Here is a 26,937-nt window from a genome sequence, read left to right as displayed (position 1 = left end):
TGGGGAATTGGCGTTGGGCAGCACCGCAAGTCTTCGTGCTGCGCAGCCCTATGCCAATGTGAAAGGGCAGAAAGGCACCATATTTATGAAATACGATGCATTCCTGTCTTTTACCCCTGCGCTGGCGCACAATGTGCTGCCTAGCGCCAATGTAGGCATCCATGCACCATGGTGCTAGGGTGCCTCCATTGCAGGCAGGATTTATGTGCAGGAAGGGGTGCCTTCCTGCACAAAAACAATTCAGAGAGGCATTTTCCTCTTTCTACATGAGCTGCAGAATGCAACACACGTTGAAAGAGGAAAAAACGAGGAGAATATTTCTCCTCATTACTCCTGCTCTGGGTAGGACTAAGGATTTGGCGCTGCCTCAGGTTCATGTAATTACGTAAATCTGAGGATGCATCAAAATCCATGGGTGTTGCATAGGAAAACCCACTGCAATGCCCATGAAATGCCTCTGTGGCGCAGAGTAAGGCAGAGCAGTGACTTGCGCTGCTTTGTCTTACTCCATATCTATGATTTCATTTTGTAAAGTGTAACGTTTGCCCTAAGGCGTCTTGGTGCTGCCTATTGGGAGAAGCCAAAAAATAAGATGTCTACAGAGTGATAGTGGACAGCCACGTTTTTGGTGACTTTGTAAAAGTCAGGGAGCTAGAATTATTCCTTAGATGATCTGGCATGTGATTCCAGAGGCGAATCGTGGCATAGAAAAAGCTTCTGGACCCACAGAGGCTTTGTGAATGAAAGGGACAATGGATTGTACCACAAACTTTTATTTATGAGGAAATCAGGCCATGATAGTAAAGTGGTTCATGCACTATACAGAGTGCTTTAAAGGCAACTCTTTTTTTAATGGGAAGCCAATGGAGTTCTTACCTAGCTTTGGTGAAAGGTTCAATCTTTTTGATCTATTACAGACCCCGATCTGCTGCATATTGCAGTCTCTTGGGTCTTCCCAAAACACACTGCTGGGCTCCAACATAATGGGCATTGCAATAGTGTAACTTTGATAGTGCCAGAGAGGTAGCCACTGTCTTCTGCAGATCAAATAGTAAAAAAGGGAGAATTTTCCTCAACGTTTTTAAAGTGTGGAAACACGAGGAGTAAGATGATTAGTTTGAACCCTAAAAGAGAGATTGATGTAGAAAATTATTCCAAGATTTATCGTTTTGACCACTGGGATTGGAAGGTAGCCAAGTGCTTGCGGCCACCAGGAGTTGCTCCACAAGGAGGTATCTCGACCAAAGAGGAGAACCTCTGTCTTTTTTGGAATTTAAGTTAAGACAGTGGGAACCCATCAATTAAAAATTGCACTCATGCATTTGCTGAATTGAGACGCCATCTCTTCAATATCATTATTTATAGGAACAATGATTTGGGTGTCATCCGTGTAAGACAGTTGGAAAAACCAAACAACGTTATCAGTCTCATAAGGTGAGCCAAAAATATATTAAATAATGTGGGGCTTAATGAGGAGCCTTGTGAAACATCACAAGGCAGAGAAAATTGCTTAGAACTCAAATCTCCCAAGTTGACTGTTTGCTCCCTTTTCGTCCAGGAAGGAGCAGAGTAGCTGGAAAGCAGAGCTTTGGACACCAATCTCCATCAATCACTGTTTCAAAATCTTATGCCTTACCATGTCACTAAGTCTGACAACTGCCGGCTTCGTGATCCAGCTCCTGCCACATAGAGCCTGATTGACGATGGCTCACCGATTCAATTGGCACCACAAGCTGTCCGCCAAGCTTTCTGAACTACAGCCTTGGACTCCCACAACACACGCCTCTGCGCGTGGTTTGGTCCCCTACTGAGACCTCCCTCCTACCTTGACACACTGTGATATAAATCAGTGTAACCTGGTCCTGATGATGCCCTAACATCCCTAAAGGACGAAACACCATCGACCACAGCGAAACTCTGGGCGCTCCCCTCAAGGATACCATACTTAATTACTTGTGTGTCACAATACCATTTATTGTTTGGTTATCCTGACTTTGTACAATTTTAAAGCTCACTTGTTCGCCGTCGTGCCCTTCACCGTCCCTGTATATACTACCTCACGTGTCACTTGCGCCGTCACAATCCTTCACGAGCACTTGTGCACAGTATCCAACAGGTTACATGGCATTTAATGTAACCCAGCACAACTCTTTAATTCTTTAAATGTTTGATCATATGGAATTGAATATGTCAAATATGTGAATTTACCAAAACAATTTGCTTTTGCAAAGTATCTGATCTCCCTGGCTTTTTCGCCCTTCTTGATTTATTCTTCTGTAATTAATTGTACTGTTTCTAATTGTCCTTTTACTGACACCCCTTTGAGACATTGTTGTACCTTACAGATGTTTGCCCTAGTCTCATTATGGGCTACCTCCTGTAGTCTGGTATTATTTACCATGTCAAAGGCAGCGGATAGGTCCAAAAGGGCCACTGCAGCCTTATCTCCATGATCAAGGCTTGCCCTGACCTCCTCTGATAATGTGACCAATGCAGTTTTTTTGTACTGTGGGCTCCTAAAGCCAAAATGGGAGTTATCCAAAATGCCAATCTAGTCCAAAAATGCAGAGAGGGAGATGTTAACATGTCCTTCTAGTACTTTTGCTAGAAATGGAAGTCTTGATATCGGGTGGCAATTATTTTTTTCTGTTGGGTCAAGAGTTGCCTTTTTTTAAAGTGACAGAATGGAAGTCTTTTTTCAATCAATAGGAAAACAGACAGTTTTTAAAATGTTGTTAAGCTATGTTGAGGAGATACAAAGCCATGCAAAGTGGCTTTGCATGTCCTCACAGATATGATGGAGACTTTGCACCGCCAGAGTGTCAGAAAAGTAACACTCCAGCGGCGGAAGACTCTCATATATAAGTCTCCAAGTCTTTTATCTTCCTATGGTCGATAAACTGAGTACCGTTAGAATGGGCAACAATAACACCTTTTATTGGCAGCTCTTGGGAATGTCAAAACTCTGACATCAAGTGCTTGGTATAAAATATGTAATATTTATTTGCTGTATAAGTTCTAACCAAAAGTCAGAATGACCATATGTGATTTTTTTCCCAAACTCAGATGGTTTCAACTAGAAGGGCTGGGCCCTTCTAAAATCATAAACGGGAAACATTTCTTTACCGCTAGATAAGATTACTAAGGCTGTTTGGAAATCATTGGAGCTGGCCTAAATTGGACCCCTCACTATATTTAGGAATACAATTTAAATTAAATTAACTCAAAGGGAAAACTTTGGTGAAATATATGCAAGAAAAAAATGCAATCTGCCAAGTTTTGCAACTCGGAACAGGGAAAACACATGGGGTAGATTTACCAATGTGTCACCCAACGCAGCAGTCAAAAATGCAGTGCCGTGATGAGTGAAAGGGTGGGAACAAGAGAGCACCATATCTACAGAGATGTGGCTCTCTCCTCCCCTTTCCCTGGCGCCCACACAGAATCCTGCTACTGTGCGACACACACACATTTGCGCCATAGTGTGTGTATGTGTCTAGCATAGGTTTTGTATTGGAAGGGTTCCCTTCCAGTATAAAATACTATGCCTAGACAACATTTACAACTTTTCCTACTTTGTATATGTGCTGTACATTGTGGAACACATGAAAAGTCGGAAAAGAAAGGAGAAATGACAAAATTTCTCCCTTTGACATCTGGATTCAAAAGGCGTTATTTTTTTAAGCAAAACCCTGTCTCACATTTTTGGTAGATAGGGTTTTGCATCAAAAAGTGTTGGTTGTTGCATGGGAATGCCCCCTTGACGCTAAGTGATGCAAAGCAACGCAAAGCGCTACTTTGCGTTACTTTTAGTTTCATTTGCAGCGCAAAACTTAGGTAAATAATTAAAAAAACACATTTTGTGCTGGTTTGCATCACTTTTATGAGGCAAAGCTAGTGCAAAATGATAGTAAATCACCCCCACAGTTTTATCACATTATCCCCCATTCCGACCAACAGAACTCATAAAGGTGCGGTAACCCTGCTTCCTGGAAACACTGAAGGTCACACTATGAGTCATTTTTCATGATGCATTACTGCATCTTCTTACCCAGAACAAGTAATGTATGCCCCTAAATCTGGGAGATTTGACTAAATCCTCAGAATAAAACACTGAGCCTCTTAGCCAAGAGTAAGTCATAACGTATACCAATTTGAACAAAGGTAAAGCCTACAATTAAATATTACTCAACAAAATCTGCGTTAACCCCTCTTGCTCCTCCTGAGTGCCACAGTACACACACTGAAGCAGATAGCTGCAAACGATGGCTAAAGTTAGCCATCGCTGCTCCTACGTTTGACTTTCTCATCCGGAAGCTGCCAATTGAGAGGAGTACTAGGCCTGAGAAATGTCATACTTAACCTCAGCTTTCCTTTTGGTTGTCTCAAGGTAAGCAAGCTTCTCACAAAGTTGTGTCTTCAAAGAGGATTGCTCCTCTCCTCAACATGATCCCCCCAAAAAGAAGAAAGGCACAATAAGCATGATGACAGAGACTCCACACAAGGATGTTTGCAAGCATGAGACCGCCATACAAAGAGTAATCGAAAGGGAAGTTGGTCATCACATCTGCAGGAACAAAGACTGCACCACCCAAGACAGGGCCCCTCTCAATGAGAAAGTCACATCTGCAAATAATCTAAAAGAATGAGTCACTCCCCTGACAAAAGGGACAGTTTAGTTAAGAACTAGACAAAAGGTAATTTCCCTTTTGTGTATCTGAAATCAATAAAAATGGGCACTTTGTTTGAAAATCGATTGGACAGATACCAGCAGAGAAGAATACAACTCACAAACAAATATATCTTTGTTAAGTCCTTAGAAAACACAATATGATGCACAAAAAAATCCTAAATTCTCTTTTATTTTTTTAAAAACCTTTGGCGTTAAATCGCATACATTTAAAATGACAAGTCAAAAAAAGGAAGGGAACTGATAATCGTCCCTCCTCTTCTAATACATTGTCAATTCATTCCTAAAAATGATCATTGCATAATATACAAAATGAAAACATAAAAAATCCGTTCTATTTTTAAGTAAAATATAAAAATTGATTTTGAATCTATGATTTTTTGGGGGAAAAGAGTAGTCTGGGAAAAGAGCTAAAGCTGTCTCAATGGCCAGACCTAAAAAATAGGGCAGGTCAATGACTACACAATAAACCCATATTTATGTTCAATAACTTACCGGTATGCTCTACTTAAAGAAGTTTCTCTCAGCCTTATGAAAGAACCGTAAAACTGTTTTGTTCTTCTTGGACTGAGAAATTCTTTCGATCACCTGTTGTTTTTTTATTAACATTTAATGCGTTTCAATACCGTTTATAAAATATATTTGGCTTCCTACACTTTGTTTCATTTTGTCGTTTTGTAAATATGATTTTTTCCTGCCGCTTATATGGCATGCTTCGCGCCCTCGTTCTTTTAATACGTACATATACCCTTTAATGTCTGTGGCAAGCCAGCTGACTGCAAAAACTGAATTCCTACCTTTCTCTGTCGTTGTACGCGAAGACGTCAGACAACTTGCCGAAATTTTCAAAGACTTTTCTCTTGAGTTGTTCCTGTGCCACGGCGAGCAGCTGACTCAAGTCCATCTCCCCTGGGTCCGGCACGCTGTAGTGACGTCCAACTGTCATGATCTCGTGCTCAGAGAGGGCGCCGTCTGATATCCGCGCGAGCAGGTTCCTGCAGAGGACAGGAAAAGTGAAGAAAGTGAGAAGAAAAGGATAGTTCTACTTTGCATACTTTACGTTTATTCAAACTAAGAAATTACTGTTACCGATATATTCTTGTATTTCTTTTTCAACCGTGTTTCTCTATTGAACCACCTCCTTGAAAGCGTTTATCACAGGTAGCCTGGTGTGCATATTATTTTACGGTTGCTTGTGATTTTATTTTTTTGCCTCACTTTTGTGTCAGACAATTGCAAGGAAGGAGAAAGATGGTGGCTGCCAGCCAGGTGTTAACTTGTAGCTGATGAAGTAGTGGAAAAAGTGACAGATTTTACACTGGAAAAAATAAAGAGAGGATGATTTGGGGATTTGTAATAGGGGCCGTTCAATGCTCAAAAAACGTTTGGAGGGGAACTTCCCTTTAATGATTCATGATTTAACAGTGTTTGTGTTTCAAACACTTCCTTGGAAAATTAGGATGCATTTTCACCTATTCCTGAATTAAAATGTTTAGAAAAAAGCAAGAACTCAAAGAAACACCACATATGAGTTAGTTCAGTCTGTTCCTTAACAGGCCTGAAGCTCCACGGTCAGGGAGGGGACATGAACTAGGTACTAACCCCATTACACTGCTTTACAGCAACATGAATGACTAGGAATTTACAGCAACATGCATTATTAGGAAATAGTGCTGCCTAAAGTGAACCTACAGTATATGAGAATTTTAGGTTAGTGGTCTCATTCAATTTCACCTAAATGTTGATATTGCCGAATAAATACTTGTAACAAGGCGGGTAGGTAGCATGTGACTCTATGAACGAAGCAAATGACAGAAAACCGGAGTTACAGGTAAGTAATTTCTTTCCTTCTCCAGCAGTGGATCTTTCATAGACTCACATGCTTGAATTAAAATTATCATAGCAGTATCATATATAACAGTTGACAATACAGTAAACACATCTGAGCACAACTTGTCCTAGTCCATTCCCTCTGTTGGTTTGAACATCAGTGCAGTAATGCTTAGCAAAAGCATGCATTTCTTAGCAGAATCGCTGCAAACAGTGCAATTGTCTTCACCATAGTCTTTGTTGAATATTCTCTGACTGCCCTTGTCATTGTACTGTTCATTGAATTGTTGTTATGCAAACAGTAATCAATCTGGCTAATGTTTGTTTTGTAACTGCTTTGCGCATATTTACTAGATCAAAAGCCACAAAAGCTGATATGTGTTACGGAATACTTTAGTTTTATATAAATAAAATCAAAAACATTCTTTTATATCCAACAAATGTAGCAACCTTTCAGCTGCTGTGCTGGAGTTTCCACAAAACGTTGGTAAATGCAAGTTTTTGCTTCATGCGAAAAAACGAAGGAACTTTAGAAATTAATTTTAGGTTGGTTACCATTTACTTTATTCTTTGGAAAACACAAAAATAGCTCCTTAAATGAGAGCACGTGCATCCTGCTTACCCTTCTTGTCAATGTAATGGCTATAAGGAAGGCTGTCTTCTAGGGTAAATGCTGCATCAATGCCTTGTGAATAGGTTCAATCAGTGGTTGCATTAAAGCTGCAAATAGAGTATTCAGCTCCCATTCCGGAGTCAACCTTGGCAGTACCATGTCGCTTATTTGGAGTCCTTAAAAATCTAGATACCACTGCTAGGTGGACTTTGATTGGCAAGAACTACACTCAAGATTTAGCCAAATGTAACAGATAGGGTAAAAAGTGATGGGGTGGCATTTCTACTGAACTAACTTTTAATGTCTTTGTCTATTCCACAAAACGATTCCATTTTAAATGATAAGCTTTTAAAATATTGGGTGCTGTCACCGCCTTGAAAATGTGTTTGCACTCCTTAAATATTAACAAATGGTCAAACTCTAAGCCCTGATGAGTCTAGCTGTTAAACAAAAGGGACTGAGGGATGCTGTGAAATCTGTGTGCTCTGCTTTTTGAAAGCAGCCCTGAATCTGGTTTGAATTGTATTGACCTTTCCACCCATATTGTCCACAGCTCCATGTGTAGTGTAATTCCTATATTCCCAATAGGCTCTGCGCATTGGAATAATATATCCTATAGATTAGACGTAGGACTGAGGTCGACTAGGTCTCTATCGAATATACTAGACTTAATTGTGTGTGCCAGCTAGCTCAGAGGTCACTAGAAACTTTCTCGAATTCACAAGAAGGGATTAGTCTCTGACAACCGCATAAACATGACAACTTTGTTTCCCCAAGATAAAACGTATTTTCAGAGTCGTGGAAACAATAGATAGATATTTCACTCAGTCAATCGTGCATGCTTCGTTTCACTAGAGGTGCAGAGAAAGTAGAAAGACGGGCGTTTTCAATAAAAGGTTTTATTGAACAGTCTACTTTCTCAAGCATAAGAAATGAACTGCTACAATAGTAAAACTGTTTGTAAAATATAATGCGTACAGTATAAATAGTAGAATAAAATAATACTGTAAGAGCATTGTCTGGTTCCTAAACCATGTATAAATACATACATAAATAACAGAGGCTAAAATTACTCAACTGGTGCTTCTAAAATAAGCCTACCCCGGTGTACCTAACCTAAGCTTAGTACGAGGGAGGAAGTAAGTTAGGTGTAGCATAAATGTAGTATTCTTTCCAAGAATCTGCACAAGATTTCTCTAAAGGTATAATCAGCTCCGTACCTTAGTTTAGAATGGAGAAGGTCGGTCTCGAGACTCAATTTCCCAACAACCCGCAAGGGTAGCTTGGAAACACTGGAGCTGGATTTCTCGACAGGAGAAAAGATAGTGTCTCTCTCAGTGCGTCTGTTGGAGGGTCGGCTTCCTTCGGCACTTGCTGTAGCAGGGCGCGTCGGGCAAGTAGATAGTCGAACTGCTCCAAACCACCGTGTGTTTGCTTGGGCGAGTGTGGGCATATTTATACCTTGAAGGTGCCAAGTTTGACGTAAAGATGGACATATTAACGTCACCAAAGAGTCTCAGTTCTTTGAAAACTCCATGAGTTCTTGGATAAATCAATATCCAAGCAAGGGGACTGACAACTGAAGGCGGGTTTTTCCAAGAAATCGTTATGGATTTTCGGAACTAGTGGAAGTAGCCCTGCCGTATTTGGACTGCATGAGCTATGCCTAAATATGGTTCTGATATCTATGCCTATATAAGGATATGGTGATTTATACCTATATAAGGGCATGAATCTGGAAACTTACAATAGGGTCCTAAAATGATACATAACACTTGGACCAGTGTTGATCTGCCCATGCCAGAGCTATTGCGATCACTTTGAAGTGATCCATTCTTATTTGGCATTGCACTCTGGAAATTTGAGGTATTGGTGGTAATGTATATATACATTTTTTCATGTACAATTAATCAAGGAGGTGCCTCCTTTTGAGCCCGAAAAATCTGATTTTATTCCAAATGGAAGCGACATGAACAGATAATAACAACCAGCAATCATGAATCAAAGGAATCTTCTGTGTTTCACATGAATTGCGGTGTTGAAATAGAAGAGTTCCCTAGATTCATAGATGGTAAGAGTTCACAATTCTTGAGGGACGGCAGCATTTCCTGCAACATGATCAGTGAATGGTTTTTCAGGTATCTGTTGAGATTCCTTAAATTCAACACTTGTTGCCACTCTCTTGATTTCAGTAATATATGAAATGATCTGCAGCAAAAGCAGTGCTTCATTTGTGCCGGTCCTTTCCGGTGCTAAGCACCAGCACTTATTTATCAGGGCTGGGTCTACACCATGAGTCTGCAAGTCAGATGGCATGTGGCAAAGTCAGTAATATAATTACGTCACTCACTGACTCACCGCTGCAGACAGTGTTATTTGTCTCTTGAGTCCCCTGCAATCGTGAACAGTGGCTGTGAGAGGAAATAATAAAAATAAAATATTAATTCCCAGCCGTATATCCGATACGAATTTGCCTTAAGCAGCAGCCGGCCTTATTTCAGTGTTGCCAGTGGGCGTAACACTGATTGGCCAGGATTTAGTTCTGTGAGGGTAGGGGCTGTGCTGTGGCAGCGGGCACAGATTTTATTCAAAATGCCACACGGCGCCCCTGCACACCCACACCCCACAAGTCATCATCAGCAGTTGGAGTTGTGGAGTTGTGGAGTTGAGGGCAGGCAGCAGCAGGCCTATTATAATAAAGGCATTGCCGCCCGGTGCTGGGCGCCCACCTGAGACCAGTAACCATAAGTAGGCAGTAGCCCAAACAAATGGTGCTTTTTCTTTGAGCATTGCGTGGTAACAGTCACCATGGTGGATTATATATATATATATATATATATATATATATATATATATATTTCAACAAGGTTTCCCCGATTGCCGGGGACGTGGAGTCGCAGAAAGGAACGGACTTTCAGTCGCTTAGTTCATTTGTGAGATGTTTATTTGGCTTTACAAATCCATGGGGGGGTTTCAAACAAAAAACAACCGACGCGTTTCGGCAGCGTCCGCTGCCTTGGTCACGGTCAGTTTAGTGCTGGACACTCACAGTTTTAAAGGGGACAACGTATTTTTCAAAACACACCTTTTTTTTGGCCAGGCCCACCCACTTACGCTGAGCATTTTGGGACCTGTAGTTTTGGCCATCCCAATGATTTCTCAGTTTTAAAGCCAAGGTTTTTTAACAAAATTAGGGGGAATTTAACGTTGAACCCATACATAATACAATTATTTGTCCAATTTTTTAACATGGAACAAGGCAATCTATTAACGTTCATCATTCATGAATAACATATAGTGCAATGCAGTACAATTTGTGATCAAACTGGGAATACTGCCCTCCAGTGGGCTATTCATGAATTGCCTATTGAGTCTCTATGTCCAAGTGTAGCCCTCCAGTGGGCAAACTTATTGGAAATCAAGACAAAATAATCTATTGAGACTGTGAGTTATTTACAAGGGTGAAAAATGTGAGGTGGTGGTAATTGTGGGGACAAAATTGTGTTCAAGTGAATCATGGTAGCGGGATGACATTGTATGAAAGGTTCAAAGTTCATAGTTGTCGGATTTCTTCAGTAATATTTACAAATGCATGTACAGTTCCTCTGACTGGTTTAGCCCAAAAGGTGTCATTGTCCTGAAGCTCAAAATGTGCTTGGATTCTTTCTGTCGAAGGGATTTCTCATGGTGGCCACCCCTTGCTGACAAATTCATGGTTTCAATGCCCCAAAAGCGAAGTTGTTTCCAATCACCATTGTGACTCAGTTCCATGTGCTTTGCAATTGCGTTGGCTCTGTCCTTGTGGACAGTGGCCCGGACATGTTCCAATATTCGTTTTTTGAGCTCACAGATTGTACTTCCTATGTACCTTAATTTGCAAGGACACTCAATCATATACACAGTGTATTTACTATTGCAGGTGATGCATTCTTGGATTTTCCAGCTTTTATTGTTTGGCATTGTTATTGTTGTAGTTGGTTTTGCAATTTCTCAGACCTTGCAATTATAACATTTTATAACGAGGGAAAGGCGAGCCAAGCGGAGGATATATATATATATATATATATATATATATATATTAACAGCTTTATGAGCGAACGGACCAAGTGATGAGTCCGAGACATGCCCTGAGGCTGAGGAATCATGCCCCCGGCGCTAGGCAGCGTGTGCAAGGCTCAGGCTGCAAAGAAGTACAATGCCCCGGCCAGTTAATCTGACTTTCGGTTCCAGGTCCGGCGCACAGTCCAGGGCATCAGTCTCACAACAATATCTTTGACTCAGTGGCCTCGGCAATTTTTACTTGAACCATTACATGAGGATACCATACCATAGGGGACTGACTGTTAATGCGAAAAAACTAATAATTGTAAAGAGGAGATTTGTGTTTAGTATTTAACCCTGGCCCGGAAAAGACTGTATCTTTGAATTACTCATTAGATGCATGAGTGAGGCACCCGGGGGATTTCCTGCTCAACAAACGGCCCTTGTGATGTATTAGTATTAAAATGAAGTCTTTTCTAGATGAATTAGCCCGTCAAAGTTCATGGTGGTGATGGAGGGCGTATAGAAAGGAAGGCATGCCATCTCAGAAAATTATGTTTCACAGACAGCATAGACAAGATGCAGCAACATTTGCACAAACTCATTATCCAAATTCACAACATTGCGTACTGCCTGGATAGGCAACCACAGGAATCTACATATTAGATCATGCATGGGCATTACCTGCATTTCATTCCTGTTAGGGGGTCGCCACAGACAGTGAAAATTGATGAGAGTTCTGCTGCCTTGGAAATATGTTCACGTTGCTCAATGACGTATTTATAAATAACAAAAAACGTTGCTTATTCACTCTGGGAATAATAATTTGTATTTGAGGCGATCAGCTTAATTTGTATTTGTCTTGGTATTTGTGTTATGATTTAAATATTCAGAAAGTATGTACTGTATTCCTCTGCTTTAACTTCAAGGTGAAAACTTATTTCTTGATGTTTTTCTATATGTATGCAAAATGATGATGCTCTTCTTGCAATAAATAAAAATATTTTTTTTAAAAAGAGAATAATTTGTATTTCTAATAAGCTGTGCATTCAGTAAATCAAACAATTTTGTCAGGTGTGGATTCCCAAATATTAGGAGTGAGGTGATGGCCCAATTCATGGGATGATGCAGTAAAATACACCTTGAAACTGTGAGCTGGCAGTTTCTAAGCTCACTGGGGTGCCCACTATATGCAGAGTCCATTAATTGGTTTCTTGTGTTTGAAGTGTCTAACGTTCATACACACGTTGCTTGAGGCGATATTTGCTCACTTGTTTACAGCTTGTGTAGAGTTAGCAGAGTATGGCAGCAGGACTGTGGTGACCAGATACAGCTGACTTTTAGCAGTGTCAGTTGAGGGTGTGGGTGGAGCTAATAGAGTCAGTGGGTGGAGCCAGTGGAAGTAGTGAGTGGAGCCAGTGGAAAAGTAGGTGTGGCCTCCGACAAATATTTGAGCACCTGGACTTCTCATTATACAAATTAAGCACTGAGCTACATAAGCCTGTGTTCTTCTCTTTCAATGGCACCTCCTCCAATGCTTCCTTTTTTAACAATTTTAGCACATCCTGTTGCAACTCCTTTAAATGTTATTGTATATTCCTTTTTGGTGGAAGAGAAAGAGGTTTCTCCAGAAACTCTAGAGTATAACCGCGTTCAACAATATCTAACTCATCTGTCTGCTGTTGTCTTCGCCAATTCTTTTGAAAATATAGCATCTTGCCTCCCACTGGCAGCTGAACTAGGGAACAGGTTCTCCTGGGAATGTATGACTGAACCTCCCTCTGAACCAAATTTAGAGGACTGATTCCCTCTTTGGTGCTGGCTCTGCCTGTTAGACTGGCTGTATTGTTGTCTCTGTTGCCTTGATTGCTACCCATAAGATCCATATTGTTTGCATGGAGGGGAAAAGGATTCCTGTTGATTTGACCTCTGATACTGATGCTTGTATACTCTAAATGGTTGTCTGGTTTGTCGTACCTATTAGGATCTTGAGATTTCCATTCAAGCCTCGATCATTAGTAGAGCTTCCTCCACCTATTCCCATTAAAGGGCATGTCCATAACCCACAAATGAAAGTTGTACCTGAAAGAGGTACTCTTTAACCGGCCACACCCTCTCATGACTGTAGTATTTCTGATCTATCTAAAAGGACAAGACGTGGCACTCATTGCAGCATCGATCAATGTAGATGATACTTGCGCTCCTACTTTTAAATCACCTTTACCTTTATCTTCATCAGGCAAATACTCCAGGAAAGGTGCGATGTTGCTCTACTGCTGTCTGTAAAAATCTACCAATTATAGCAGATGTGTTAGCTATTTTAGTCTCATCTACTAGCAGAAAGTTTACTCTCTTGCCCATTAAGACCCACGTTCTACCTTCCTTATAAGTGGGAGCTGTGCATGGTTTGGATGGGCTCCATGACCTGGGCTGCACCTGAAACCACTTGAATCTGTCTTAACCTGTTAGATATACATGGGTGGCGGCATCTGTAGCCTTATATTTCTTCTTAATTCTTGAGAGTTTTACAGGAGCTGTGCAGGTGTTTTGCATCAGAAGAAGGCCCTCTTCCCAGAAATGGTCTAAGATGAAAATTGATCTTGCTCTTCTGTGCAATTTCTCTTTAAAGTCAAACAGAAAACAAAAGTTCTCAACAAAAAAAGTAGGGACACTGAAGTGCTTAGGGGTCTTCTCAATTAATGAATGGAATCTTCCTATATCATTTGGACGACAATCTCTTGGTGCCGGCTGTGGACTGGCATCATCAAGAAATATGAATTGACTCCATGTCAGTCTTTACTCAGTGATTCAGGTTGATCCAATAGCGGATATGTTCATGTCAGCGTAATCAGTAAAAGGTGGTTATCTTCCTCCACTCATATTATCGTGGTTATCCTTGAATAATCTGTCATCCCCATAACCATAATCATTAGCATCAGACTTGAAGCCAGCATCTCCTGCATTGCTCTCACGTTCTTCTGAGAATGCTGAGTTTGCGCGGTGGTCCTGGTTCAGGAGGTAAATTGTTGCATGCTTGTTCGGGCTGTGGTTTCTGTGGTATTGGAAGCAAGACTGGTCTGGCGGTGTGGCCACTGCTTCAGGCTGAGACTGGTGGTATGAAAAGTGGCAGCCTTTGATAAATATCTTTAATCATGTCCTGCATCAGCTTCAATATCTGCATCGCTACCATGCTCTTTAAAGGTGACACCAAGCACTTTTGCCCGAACTTGTGTTGCACCAATCTAGGTGACTATCTTGTGCCCCCTGTTTAGCGAGAAAATCACTCCCTTCATACTCTTCCTCAGAATCGACTTATTGGATATTTAATTATTTTGGATGAATTGCTCTTCTTTCTGGAATTGCGGGGTGATCCAGGTTCTGTAGGTAAATCGTTGCAAGCCTGTTCGGGCTGTTGTTCCTATGGTGTTTGAAGCAAGAGTGACTTCGGAGGAGCCACTGCTTTAGGCTGAGACTGTGGCTCTATTTTTGAAGTAAAATGGCTTCATCATAGTCTTCCGCCTGAAATTACCTCTTCCTCAATAGAAATTAATGCGGAAAATACAATCCTCTGATTCTTTTCCAAAATCTCCCACTTTCCTGTTTTAAAATGTTGGCGTGTATGATAAATGTATGTGCATTATAGTTGTTGGCACCACAACAGAGGGGCTGGGTTACTTGCATCATAATTGAGAGGTATGTAAATGGCATAAAAGCTGTCTGTATGCTAACACAATTACATAAGCCGAAGCCAAAGTGGACATATGCGAATGGGTCTTGTGGAGCAGCAGACCACAGGGACGTGTGCCCCCCTGGAGGGGTTGGTGGATTGGTGCAGCCCGGGCTACAATTGGGCTATGCCCCCTATGAAGATAACCCAAACTATAAATACAGCAGTTTATGCATACCGGCACCATTTTAGAAGGTGACACTGTAGCCGGTAGGGTTAGTGTGAGGGAAGAACTTTGCCTGCGGTGGGAAATAGGGGGAGCGGATTACTTGGCCCCGGGGGCGAGGGGAAAGACCTGTCCGGCTCGCCAGGCATCGGCTGGGGTTGCTGCTGGAGTCCTGGCATGCTTGCCATTATGTGTCCTGGTCCATTCTTGGGGCCGCTTCAGAGGCAGGGGAGCAGCCCCCATCCAGGCGTGTGGTTGTGGTGCGTGCAGTGCTGCTAGGTGGCCCGAGCTTCAATTTGTTGAAGGCTGGGAAAGGACAGTGCTATCACGTGCCAGGCCACTGCAGCCAGGCCGCAGGCAATGGAGTCTGCCACAGCGCTTGTAGTAGCAGCTCCAATCAGTATTGCATATGGGGTGATACGAAATGGTGGGTCCACCTGCCTGGTGATGGCTGAGGCCGGGCCCGCAGCACAAGAAATGCGGCTGACTCGCACTTTAGTCAGGCGCCACCACAGTTCTTTACAACATGTCTCAGGAGTGCGGTGGAGCAGGAGGATGAACAGGCCTCATTGGGACAAAAGACTTGTTGACAAAGGAGGTGAGAGGGCTGGAGGAAGGGGTCAGGTGGGATCCTGGGCTCCCTGTGGGGCAAATGGAAATCAAAGGAGGGGGAACATGGTGCTCCAGCAATGCCTGCAGCGCATGAGAGGTCTTCTGGGGATAGGGGATATACATGCTGCATAGTGAGGTTTAGTTTTGTAAGGCAAAAAGGCAAAGGGATTTGATGTGATGGGCACCTGTTTTAATAAAGCGGCCTTCTTCACACACAAAAATGCGTATGTGGTCTTTGCTGCTGTCCTCTTGTCCAATGCTCTTTGCCAGTGGACTGCTGTTGGGACGCTCAGCAAGCACACTTGTTTGAGGCCGTGAAAATTAAGTTAGCCATAATAAAAAAGCAAGCAATGCTTTCATGTCTTGGGCACGTTACATTGCTTTGTGATTCCCGCCGATTATTTTACACAGGCCGCTATTTTGAAGCAGACTAGAAAAATCTGAGATGCATAAGCAAATCTGCAGTTCTTTTATTTTTCTATAATCCTCGTGGTGGTAATGGGAGCGGCGACAGCCCAATAAACCTGCCAGTATCGCGGTGGTCCGCAGAAAGGGAAGAAAGCTTTTGGTCGGTACGCACTTGTGATGGAAAGCGTGTTGCATAACCAGGAAATAGCCTCTGAACCCGAGCCAACGTCATATTAGAATGAATTTCAACTGAAGTGTTGAGTCAAAAACAGCAGAGTTATTCCAAGCCCTCCGAAGGGCCGCACTGCAGGTCTCAAGGGGAAAACGAACTGCGGGTTAATTACTGGAACACAGAGATGTTTTTTTCCACTTACTCCTTGTTTCACGTGAACACGCATCGTTAGCAACAGATTATGTAAAATGAAACTCCACTATGAAGGAAGGCTTCCATTAAGTTAATCATAGCTACGTTAAAACAAATATATATAATTATGCCTAAGGTTTTCCAGGTGGCAGTTTAGAACTGCACATGGCAACAGAATTTGCCACTGAATTAAATGTGTTTTATGATTATGTCACTACATTTCTAGAGTTTTCTGTATGTGTTTTGTGTATACCACTCAATCACTGCTCCCCCCACAGATACAAAGGTGCCCACATGACAAAAGACCGTCATTGTAAGGGTCGGGGCCCTCGCCCCCCATGCAGCTAGAATCACCACGCAGACACAGTGGTATACTATCTGGAACTGGCCCAGGGCAGTGCGCCCAGCCCCATTTTATTGGCAGGGTCACATAACCTGTGATGGAGGGGTGTGGGGTGAGTGTTGAAGCCAGCCCTCAAGGGGTGGCTGGTGGAAACACATACTTTACAATGACTAGAAAGTGACCAGCCGGTCACTACAGTCATAACTTGGATTTCGTGTCTTTCTCTGGAGTTGCACGCTACCCTTCTTCAGGCCTATTCTCAGATACTTGATTATTTTTAAAGTGTAGCCAAGTCAAAAGTTATGACTGTGTTCAGTTTCTGCCCAGATCAATTTCTTAAGAGAAGAACCTGTCAAACAGAAGCAGGGGCAAAGTGAAAATGACTCTAGGGCCCTCACCTTTGGTTCCAGACCCAGGCAGCACTGATTGGTTCACACCACGTCATTTCGACAGGTAATGCTGATGGAGACAGCTATCAGGTGTGTGACTAAGGTAGGAAGGAGAATTAAGGAATGCAGCACTTCTTTGCTTCCTGTAAATTGAGAAATCGGCTTCCAAAAATGCCTCTGTTGGAAAGCCTCATTGCTACTACTGAGTCCTTACTGACTGTCCATTGAGGAAGTTCATGAGGCTAAGAGGCTGAAACAGCACATATTTATTGCTGGTTGAGGTGAACTGCCAGCTTAGCTTTGAAGAAGGCAAAGTTTGGACAACCTTGCCACAATGTCTTGTCGGGTACAACTCATTTTTCACCCAAGGATGCTGCAGGGCGTATAGTGATGCTGCGCTGATGTAGCAATTCAGCACAGAGAAAGCGGCATACACGACACAGGTGAAGAATACCAATGACATCACCATTGTGCATCAAGAAAATGGGCAATAGGCATATGCAAGGATAGGTCAATGTAACAGTTCTATCACTGGCAGAATAGACCTCATCCAAAAGGTATGCAAAGCTTCTAATTCTGTTTCTGAGAAGGCACAGACCAAATGGCTGTGAGTGATGTGAGCAAAATATTGAACAGTGAAAGGATGAATGACCTTGATTGGCTACGCAGCTGCCACTTTGCCATTGTCCTTTGACATTCCCCTGCATTTAACCTTTGTGGATGAGATTGAGAAACCCTCCTAGAGGTGGTGCTGGAACAATTTTCGGAGAGGGGGTGTGCCATCAATGTTACGTCAATGAAGTCCTACGTCAATGAAGTCTTAGGATTGTCAAAATCCAATTAACACACAAAGAACAAGTGCCGCAAATGAGCCTCACCATTCAGCAGGAGTGTGTTAAGGGTGTGCTGTGTAGCTCGTGGTGCACTTTGGAGCATACTATCCCAAATATACAAAAAAAGCAAGATATTGTATCACCTTGTCATTTACAGACAGCACATATTATATTGAAATGGCCACTAAATTTGCAGAGGCATGCATTCTTACTGACAAAACTATATGGAGAACACAAAATAATGTGTGAAAATTGGGTAGCAGCGAAATGTATCATTTACTCATCACCAAGTTGTCTTGTTTTATTTTGATCCTATACGAATTTATGTTTCCGGCATACTTCAGAATTACAAAATATGTGTTCATAGTGCTTTCCTAAATGCTGATATATCTCGAAATAGTTGCAAGTTCGTTTACAGGCATTTGAATGTTGTGTGTGAGGAAAAAAATACATTCTACACACTTTTCTTTCACACACTTGATACATCAGCAATGTTGTAGCATAGCTCACTTCACAAAATTCTCTCACGTTGCAGTCAGAGAAAGAGAAGTGACACCAATCTCAGTGTTAAAAGAATATGTAACACTTTGTAAGCAGACATAGCCTAACAAGTGACCCCTATCTTTGAATGGACAGCAAACGCGACAAGATAAAAAAAATCTTTATTGTTTCTTAATTTTTTGTTCGCTCACCTTCTGAACTCCAGTATGGCTATATTGGGGGTGCTGCAGGACCCACCACACATCTAATTCTAGCACCTATGCCTCCTATCCTACCCATAAGAGACTTTGCAAACTGTAAATCTAGTGCTCTTTATCAGCACCCAAGAAGTGCCCATGGTGTGTCCAAAAGAGGTGTCATCTGGTCTCCCCACCCTGTAGTCTTTAGAGGGTATACTTTAGTCCTTTCCTTTTACCTATATCTTGGTGACAGTAATTATTTTGTTTTTGGGTTGCATTATCAGAACCAAGGAGTGATGCCTACCAGGTTCCTAGGGAAGCTCGCAATGAGCAATAAATAAACTGCTTTGTATGATGAGGATGAGACACTTTAGAAAAGGAGGAATTTTCCAGGGTTTGTGTTGACAAGTACCTCCACTAATGGTCTGAAGTGCTGGTTTTCACTTAACAATGTTCTGCACCCTAAAACACATATCCTGCTACTCCTTCAAGTCATTGATATAAGTCTTTCGGAGCATACCTACATTGGGCTCAAGACAGACATATTGTTTGAAATATGTATTGAATAGTTTGCAAAATTCAAGCTAATGTCATGTGGGGGTCCGACAACAAATTATGTAGGGTTTCTAGAAAACAGCAAGACCAAATCTGTGGATTTGCATTATTATCTTGGGGTCACAATCAATTGATTTAAAAGCTCATTCAATCACTGCTCCTATTATGGAAGGTCTAAGAGATCCCATAGGAAGCGTTGAGCTGGTCAGTTGCACTCCTGGATCTATAGTGCGAAGGTGTTGGAAACTCTTATTTATGGAGCACCATGTTGGTCTCCTAAAGCAAAGTGGAACCTGAATATGGTGATGGCAATCATTTGTCGACCAGCATTGTGTCTAAGTAGAGTAACACACGTGGAGGCAATCTGTATTAACTTGACTGTCCAAAGTCTAGCAGTGTGGTAATGTGAAGCAATCTATACACTCAAGGATCACTATTGATCTTGTGTAATAAAACTTGATCAGTAATGAATTTCTAGCTTTTTTGGGTTATGAGAACGTTTCTGCTCACTAGTCCATTGAAATGTGCTGGCAGATATTGGCAGTATCCAAAATCTGGCGAAGGCTCAGTTCAGAAGAAAAATAACAATCAGAGAAAGTCTCTTAGAAACTAGGGGTCGGATTTAAAGTTTGGCAGATGGAATACTCCATCACAAACATGACATGCACGTGTCATACACAGGACGAGATATCCGTCACATTTGTAATGGAGTACCGCATCCACCTAACTCTAAATCAGGCCATAAGAGATCAAATCAACCTAATTAATAGATGTAAAAACTTGTTTGACTTTAATCTCCCCTGATAAGATAAATTATTGTTTTATATTTTTTTTATTGGGATTTTCAAAGTACAGTAACAGGTCGCATTTAAGACATAAAGAGTTTCATTATTATGGTCATTTAAAACATTTATGCAGTCATATTCTACCATCATTGCAGGCAATAATGGAACAAATACAATATATGACGACGTCGTGCATCAATAAACCAACCCAGTGATACAAATAGGGCCATCGCGACACACACAGTGGAAGAATAGACAATGATATATAAGAACTGAAACAATAACAAATAATGTCAAACATCTGACTGGCGCCACAAAGGCGGCGGGGGAGGCATTGTCAAATCATTGCAATGTAGATAATGGATATGACAGAAACATCAGGTGATTCCATAAGCGTGTGTATGTATCCCTGTGCGACCGCGACCAGGACCTTTAACAGTCCTACCCAACGTGTCCTAGCTGACTGGGTGGCTGGTGGGTTACGTTTGTCAAACAGTTTGAGTACATATGTATCCCAGAGTGTGGCAGCCCCTTCACCTCCTCTAGGCTGTTGGTCAGGCGTCATAGCATCCGCCTCGGCTAGTGTGTATTGATGAGCTACCTGGAGTCAGCAAGTGCCTGTGAGTGACTGTGCAGCTTTCCAAGTAATTCCAATCACGTGCTTGAATAGAGCTAGAGTCAATAAAGCCAGTTCCATAGTGTGTTTAGTGTGTACTGTTACCTTTGTTTACCCAAACAGGCCCATAAAGGGATTAGGGGATGGTTGTATATCAGTCACTGTAGACATGTGTTCCATCACCTGGACCCATACTCGCGCCAATGGCGGGCATTGCCACACCATATGTATAAAGGTGGCATCTGGATGACCGCCCTTTCGACAAGCCGGAGGCACTCCTAGGGACATCTGGTGAATTCGGAGCTGTGTGAGATAGGTTTGATGCAGGTAATTGAATTGCGTAAATCTCAGACGGGCATTGAGTGATACTCGCTTTACCTGCTCTGATGCCATCCTCCACTTCTTGCACCCAGACTCTTCTCCCATTGGGGCTTATTGCAAAGTGCACGGTCTGTAACCCCAGCCTGTAACACAGTGTAGAGCACCAAGACCATCCTGTTGCTCAACCAATGCGTGAGGAAGGACTGTAGTCCAAGATGGAGACCCGGTTTGTCCTGTCCTGCCGCCTATGTGTTGCTGATTGCTAATACTAGCACGTTTTTGGCCAGAAAGAGGCCGGCTCCTAGTCCATAGGTGCCTTGCCGATACTGAAAGGAACATAGAATGCCCTTGTTATAAAGATCACCCAATTGGGATACCTCCCCCTCCTGCCATGGGCCTGGATCTTGTGCCAACAGCAGGGCTCTTGCTGTGGGTACGCTCCACTGCGGGGCCTAGGGAACCTGGCCTTGCCTAGGTTAGATATATCTAATCCAGCAGAGTTTAGCTACTCGCGCTGATCTGCCCAATGCTCTAGCTGGTCCGCCAGGTGAGAGCAGCCAATCCAATACATCAATATTCTGTCTGAATTACCTACTTTCTCCCATCATGTCTCCAGCCAGCCACCGCATGGGCCACTGCAGCTGAGCAGCTGCAAAGTACAGTTAGAGGTCTCATGCACCCAGGCCACCCTCCATTAATGAATGCTGAAGCTTGTAGATCGAAACCCGTTTCTAGGGCAGCCCCATATGAAATCGGATTCCAACCCTCGCAGGTCTTTAAATAGGACCTATTCAGCATTACCGGTGTCGCCGCAAAAAACTATAAGAGCCGTGGGAGAACAATCATCTTGACAATAGACACACAGCCCGTGGGTGACAAGGGCAGGAACATCCACACGTTCAAAGACTGTCGCATCGATGTCAGGGCCCTAACATGGTTGCCATCCAGGAGATCCCTATCCTTGTTATATATATTCACCCCCAGGTATCTGAAAGTTTTAAAACTCCAAGGAAGTCGACTAGAGCTTCCCGGTCTACGTGCTCTAACTAACGCAGGGGGAAGATACAGGACTTTCCCCAGTTAACGCTATGGCCCATTATGCAGCTGAAGAGGTCTAGTAAGTCATTGAAGGTTAACAGTGTATGCACCTGATGAGATAATAATATTCAGTATTTTCCACTGAATTGTATTTAAACAACAATTTTAAAGGTATGTGGGTTCCACTCGCATCTTATCTTCCGTAAACTTTTTCTGTCAGAGTTAAACAAAGTTTTTTTTAATTGATTCAATTGTGTTAAAATGTATTTCTCTATTATGATTTCAGATATATAAATACTATTAAATTCTACAGGTATTTGGCATGGATCGTTTATGTACCTCAAATGAATTTTTACCTGACTTGTAAAATAATTTCATAAGTCACGGTCTGAAGTAGAAAAACTCCAGTTACCTACTAAGTGGAAGTGGGCATGCTAGGTAGTAGCATATGACTTGGACCAACAAATAGAAAGACACTATGTGTTCCAGGCTTTCTATGGGAGGCTGATGGTTTTGAATTTGAATCCGCCAGGCAGTGCAGTTTTTTTAGATGTATTGACACCAGTTAGAGATTTTTGAACCCAAATAAAGTTTACTGACAAGTTGCGTTGGCCTTTTGGTAGCCAATGAGCCAATGAATTTAGTATGAAGGTATACCATAGGTGCCAGAGTTTGGCCTACTGCCATGGGGTATTATTGATTAGTTGGGATAAGTGGGTTTCTTTGAAGAGTTTTAATTAGTTCAAGGTTGATTTGACTATTATTTGAGAGACGAGGTTCAGGTTAGCATCCCAGATTATTAGGGGAAAAGAAGTAACTCTAGGGTTACATCTTTCCAGTAATGAGATGAACAATCTCTGCTGTTACTCGGCAACTCCGCAACTCGGCAACTCGGCAGCTTGGCTGTCTGTTTGCTGCTCTGCTCTGCTCCGCTCCGTTGGGGTTCCGCTCCGCTGCTGGGAATTTGCTGGCAAACTGGTGGGAGCCGTGAGCCTGGGAGCTTGGGAGCCTCATTCATCTAGCTTCAGCCTCGATCCTCGCCGGATGCTCGTCGGAGCCACAGCCGCCGGAGCCACCTGACTCTGCCTGATTCGGAAAACTGCCTCCGCAGCTGGAGCCGCTCGGACTCCACTTGCGGCCGGAGCCGTTTTTACTCGTTTTGCGGCTGCTTGAGCTTTGTTGCAGACGGAGCTCCATGGCAGGAGCAAATGAACTGTGCTTAGCGGCCAGAGACGCTTTTGTTTGACTCGCTGCCAGAGCCGTTTTTTTTTTGCCTCACATATTGGGGCTGATGCCGAGACAATTTTTGGCGCTGGGCTTCCTGCCTCATGGACGGAGCTTACGGCTGGCTGGCTAACTGAGTAGAATTGCTGAAGGGGTCACGCCGAGTGGAGAGCTACAGGTGAGCTTCTGCGGCACCTCACCTCGCCCGACCTGACCTGACCCAACCTGACTGGACCCGCAGCGGATACGGGAGCGGGACCGGGACCAGAGAGAGTGATGGCCGAGCCTAGAGACACCACGGCTTGGAGAAGGAAGGAGAAGAAAGAGGAAAATCCGCTTCAGGAGCCGTCCGGTGCCATCCGTTGCCAGGTGCCGCGCCGAGGACTAGGCGCGGGGGGGCCGGTTCGCCCGCCTGTTGTCCGCTTGCTGCCTTTCATCTGCCGCCACCGCCTGCCGCCAGCACCTGCCTCTTCTATCCCGCGGCCTCCTTCAGCTTGAAAGCTGCTGAGCAGAGGGAGGCTGAGCTGGACCACAGCTACAGACTGCAGCTAGCGGATACAAGTGGATACAAGCGGATACAAGTGGAGCCAAGCATGGTAACGCCATCATTTTTGCCGTCATTTTCCTCCTAAAATCCAGCAGCAAAGCGCAAATTAACGGCTATACCATCTGTGTAGCCCGCTGTAAGTCTGCCGTAAAGCCACGCAGACCTATAATTCTTCCCCAGTCGCTGCAAGCTTTTTTTTTTTTTGAGGCACCTTGCGCACCCTGCCCAGAGGGGAAGTGGCAAGAGATAAGCAGCAGCAAGTGGGTGAGGTTCCGCTACGCTACTTGATTTGACTCTGCAGCATGCGTTAGCCTCTCATCCGTGGACAGCTGTGGTGATCTGTGGTCCCTGAGGTGCCTCTGTCTTGTGCCTTTGTTTAGTGCTCAAGCAAGGGAGGGTCTAACAGGAGGGTCTAACAGGATCTAACAGGAGAAGAGCTGAACTGTTCTGAACCGTTCTGAACTGTACTGTACTGTACCTGGGACCCAACGAGACGACAAGACGACAAGCAGCAGTTGCGACAAATGACTATGTTACTCATCCTGTGTTGGAGTTAGTTTGAGATAGCTGAGTGCTGGGTGCGGATAGAGTGGTCCCTCGGGCGGGGCATCTGTAGTAGTAGTTGTGTGGGGGGAAAAAAGCCTGACGCCGCCCCCGCTCTTGCCCCTGCCCCAGTCACATCTCATTCACCTTTGTTGCTGGTTCACCAGTTCAACTGTACTGCCTCAGCCACCACAGTCCCGGTTGCCAGACGGGGGTCAGCGTGCGGGTCTTGCCTGAATCGCTGCTGAATCGCCAAGGGTAGGGTGGCGCAAGGGGCAAAGCAGTTGTGAGCTGTCATACTACAAGGCGGTGGCATTTATTTCTGTGCACTCTTTACGATGATTTGATTGTCCGTCTGTTTTATTTTATTACATTCACGCTTGTTTTGCTTGTCCTAGTACTTTGTGTTTCACTTTAAATAATCGCTAAATATAATGACAGCGAAAAAACTAAGGTCTGGGCGGTTATTGGTAGGAAGGACTTGCTCAAAGACTAAATCAAGTCCCCTACGAAACAATGATGTTCCTGGTATGCTGTTAAAAGGAAAATGTCAACTATATAGTTTATGGGAAAGGGCAAAGTCCCCCAAGCTGGTTCAAATATTGTAGACAGTAATGGAGACGGAGGTGGAGATGGAGGAGTAATTGTGAGTGGGAACAGCAATCATGTTGAAACAGTTGAATCAGTAAATATGGCAGAGGTTGCAGAACCACATACTGACGGGGAGGGTGGGTCCCAAGGTCCCCTGGAACCCCTGGAACCCCGGGGCCATTTGACGCAAACCCTGGGGGATCAAAATAGTTCTCCAACTCTCCATGGATCCTCTAGACCTACTTTTAAAACAGTGGAGGTGATTGTGCATAGACCCTCACCTGCCCCTGGTGGAATCATAGAAGAACCTCACGGTCCCTCTTTGGTTGAGGAGACTCAAAGTAATGATTTCACTCTTCCGGATTTAGATCTAGAGCTCTGTAGGAGATATATCCCCTGTGATACTAGTAAGATTATAGAATTAGCAAATACCCCAGTAGCAACAGCTCCTATAGGACTTCAATTATTCAGTAGTACTCCATCTAATAAATCCAATTACTCTCCATCACAGTCACATACCTCCACGAGCCCCGATCTAAATATTACTGGTATCCAACCCAGTCAAACCACTAGGAAGGATATACTTTATTCGGACTCTTTAATATCTCTAGAACATCTGCTATCCTCCATTCTAATGTTACTTGAAAAATTCGTAGGAGGTTCAGACTGTGTGCTGGAAACTGTAACCCACATATTAAAGGTTTTATTAAATAGTAAACAGGGGAAGGAACCTAGTTTAAAAACGGACTCTAATCAAGTAGAACTGGAAGCAAAGAAAGAAAAGGTGGTGGAGAACATGTTTGAGAACGCTAACTGTGATTTAATCCTAATTGACCATGATGGTAATCCCCAATTCATTGGGCAAAAGAATACAGTGGTTACTATAGAGAAGATCCCTGAATCCTCATCAAAAGTTCTATCAATTGATTGCATTCATGAATTTGCTCAAGAAGTAAAAAACCCAGTGGACCCAGAAAAAAGGATAGATAAGGAGCTATTTCCTATTTTTAAGACCCAGTCAATGATGAGAAAGATGGTGTTCTGGATTCATCATGTTTGGGAAAAAAGGGAAAAAATGGGAAACATAAAAAGAACAGAGGGAAAAAGATGAAACCAATACAAAGATTTGCAAAAAGGAGGCAAAGACAAATCTGCTTTAAAGAACACTTAGAGACCTCTACAGGAAAGGATCCTTCCCAGGGGTCATTGCACAATGTATCACAAGATATGAATCAGTATATTGAAGGAGACCAAGTGATCCTGGAGCCCAAAGATCTGGTGATAGGGCCATTGTTGACTTGCAATACTCCCCCCCAAATACTATACAACCCCTATGCCAGCTCCCTATAATATCGTAATAGGGGGGTTACCATGTGTTAAAATTGCGGTGCAGCAGATGCCTGCTAGCCTAGTCTCGTCAGCACTCAATCCCTCGGCTATGCCGTTCCCTGAAATGGAAGAAAGTAAAGGTGAATGGAAGATGCCTAATGATGTCCATGTAAGGGAAAGTATAGATACATTCCACTTAGATTTCTTGCCTCTGTTTGATATGGATTTAATATTGAATAGGTCTTCGCTCCTCAAATGTCTTTTGGAGATCGAAAGTTTAAAACTTATCCAAAGTAGTGATATAAGTTTAGTCACTATCTTCAAAACAGAAGTTGGGTATATAACGAGGGTAAGGTTTAGTTCCAAAATTATTGTAAATCTTATAACCAATGGTCAGAAGGCCTACAAAGTAGGGGGATCAATGTCATCCCTCTTTTAGCGAAACCACAAAATAGAGTTCTTGATAACAAGCCCCCGATAATTCAGGCAGACTCGGGCAGTAGAGATCGTCCTCTTGAAACTGAGGACTTAAAAATCTGTATCTCAAAAAACGGTAAACAGGTGAAACGGAACTCCATAGAGGAGAGCCTACAATGGAACTGGTTACCTGGAGTTCTGTCTAGCAGATCCAACAATAATCTCCACCTGCATCCGTTCTTTTAGCAACAAATTAAAATAATATCGTGGAATGC

The 26,937-nt window shown here is 43.0% G+C and overlaps 1 protein-coding gene across 1 annotated transcript in view; it reads right to left on the bottom strand.

Annotated features, from left to right (window-relative positions):
- The window catches only part of EFHC2 (EF-hand domain containing 2), a 413,024-nt gene that overhangs the window by 141,873 nt on the left and 244,214 nt on the right, over nt 1–26,937 (bottom strand). Inside the window, exon 12 of the mRNA XM_086934106.1 lies at nt 5,488–5,685. Within this exon, the coding sequence (XP_086790232.1) occupies nt 5,488–5,685 (198 nt within the window). The remainder of the gene's footprint in view (nt 1–5,487; nt 5,686–26,937) is intronic.

This window comes from Lissotriton vulgaris, chromosome 8 (genome assembly GCF_964263255.1).
Source record: "Lissotriton vulgaris chromosome 8, aLisVul1.2, whole genome shotgun sequence".
Lineage (NCBI taxonomy): Eukaryota > Metazoa > Chordata > Amphibia > Caudata > Salamandridae > Lissotriton > Lissotriton vulgaris.
The sequence above is the reverse complement of the archived record's forward strand: the minus strand, read 5'-3'. Positions and strand labels throughout refer to the sequence as shown.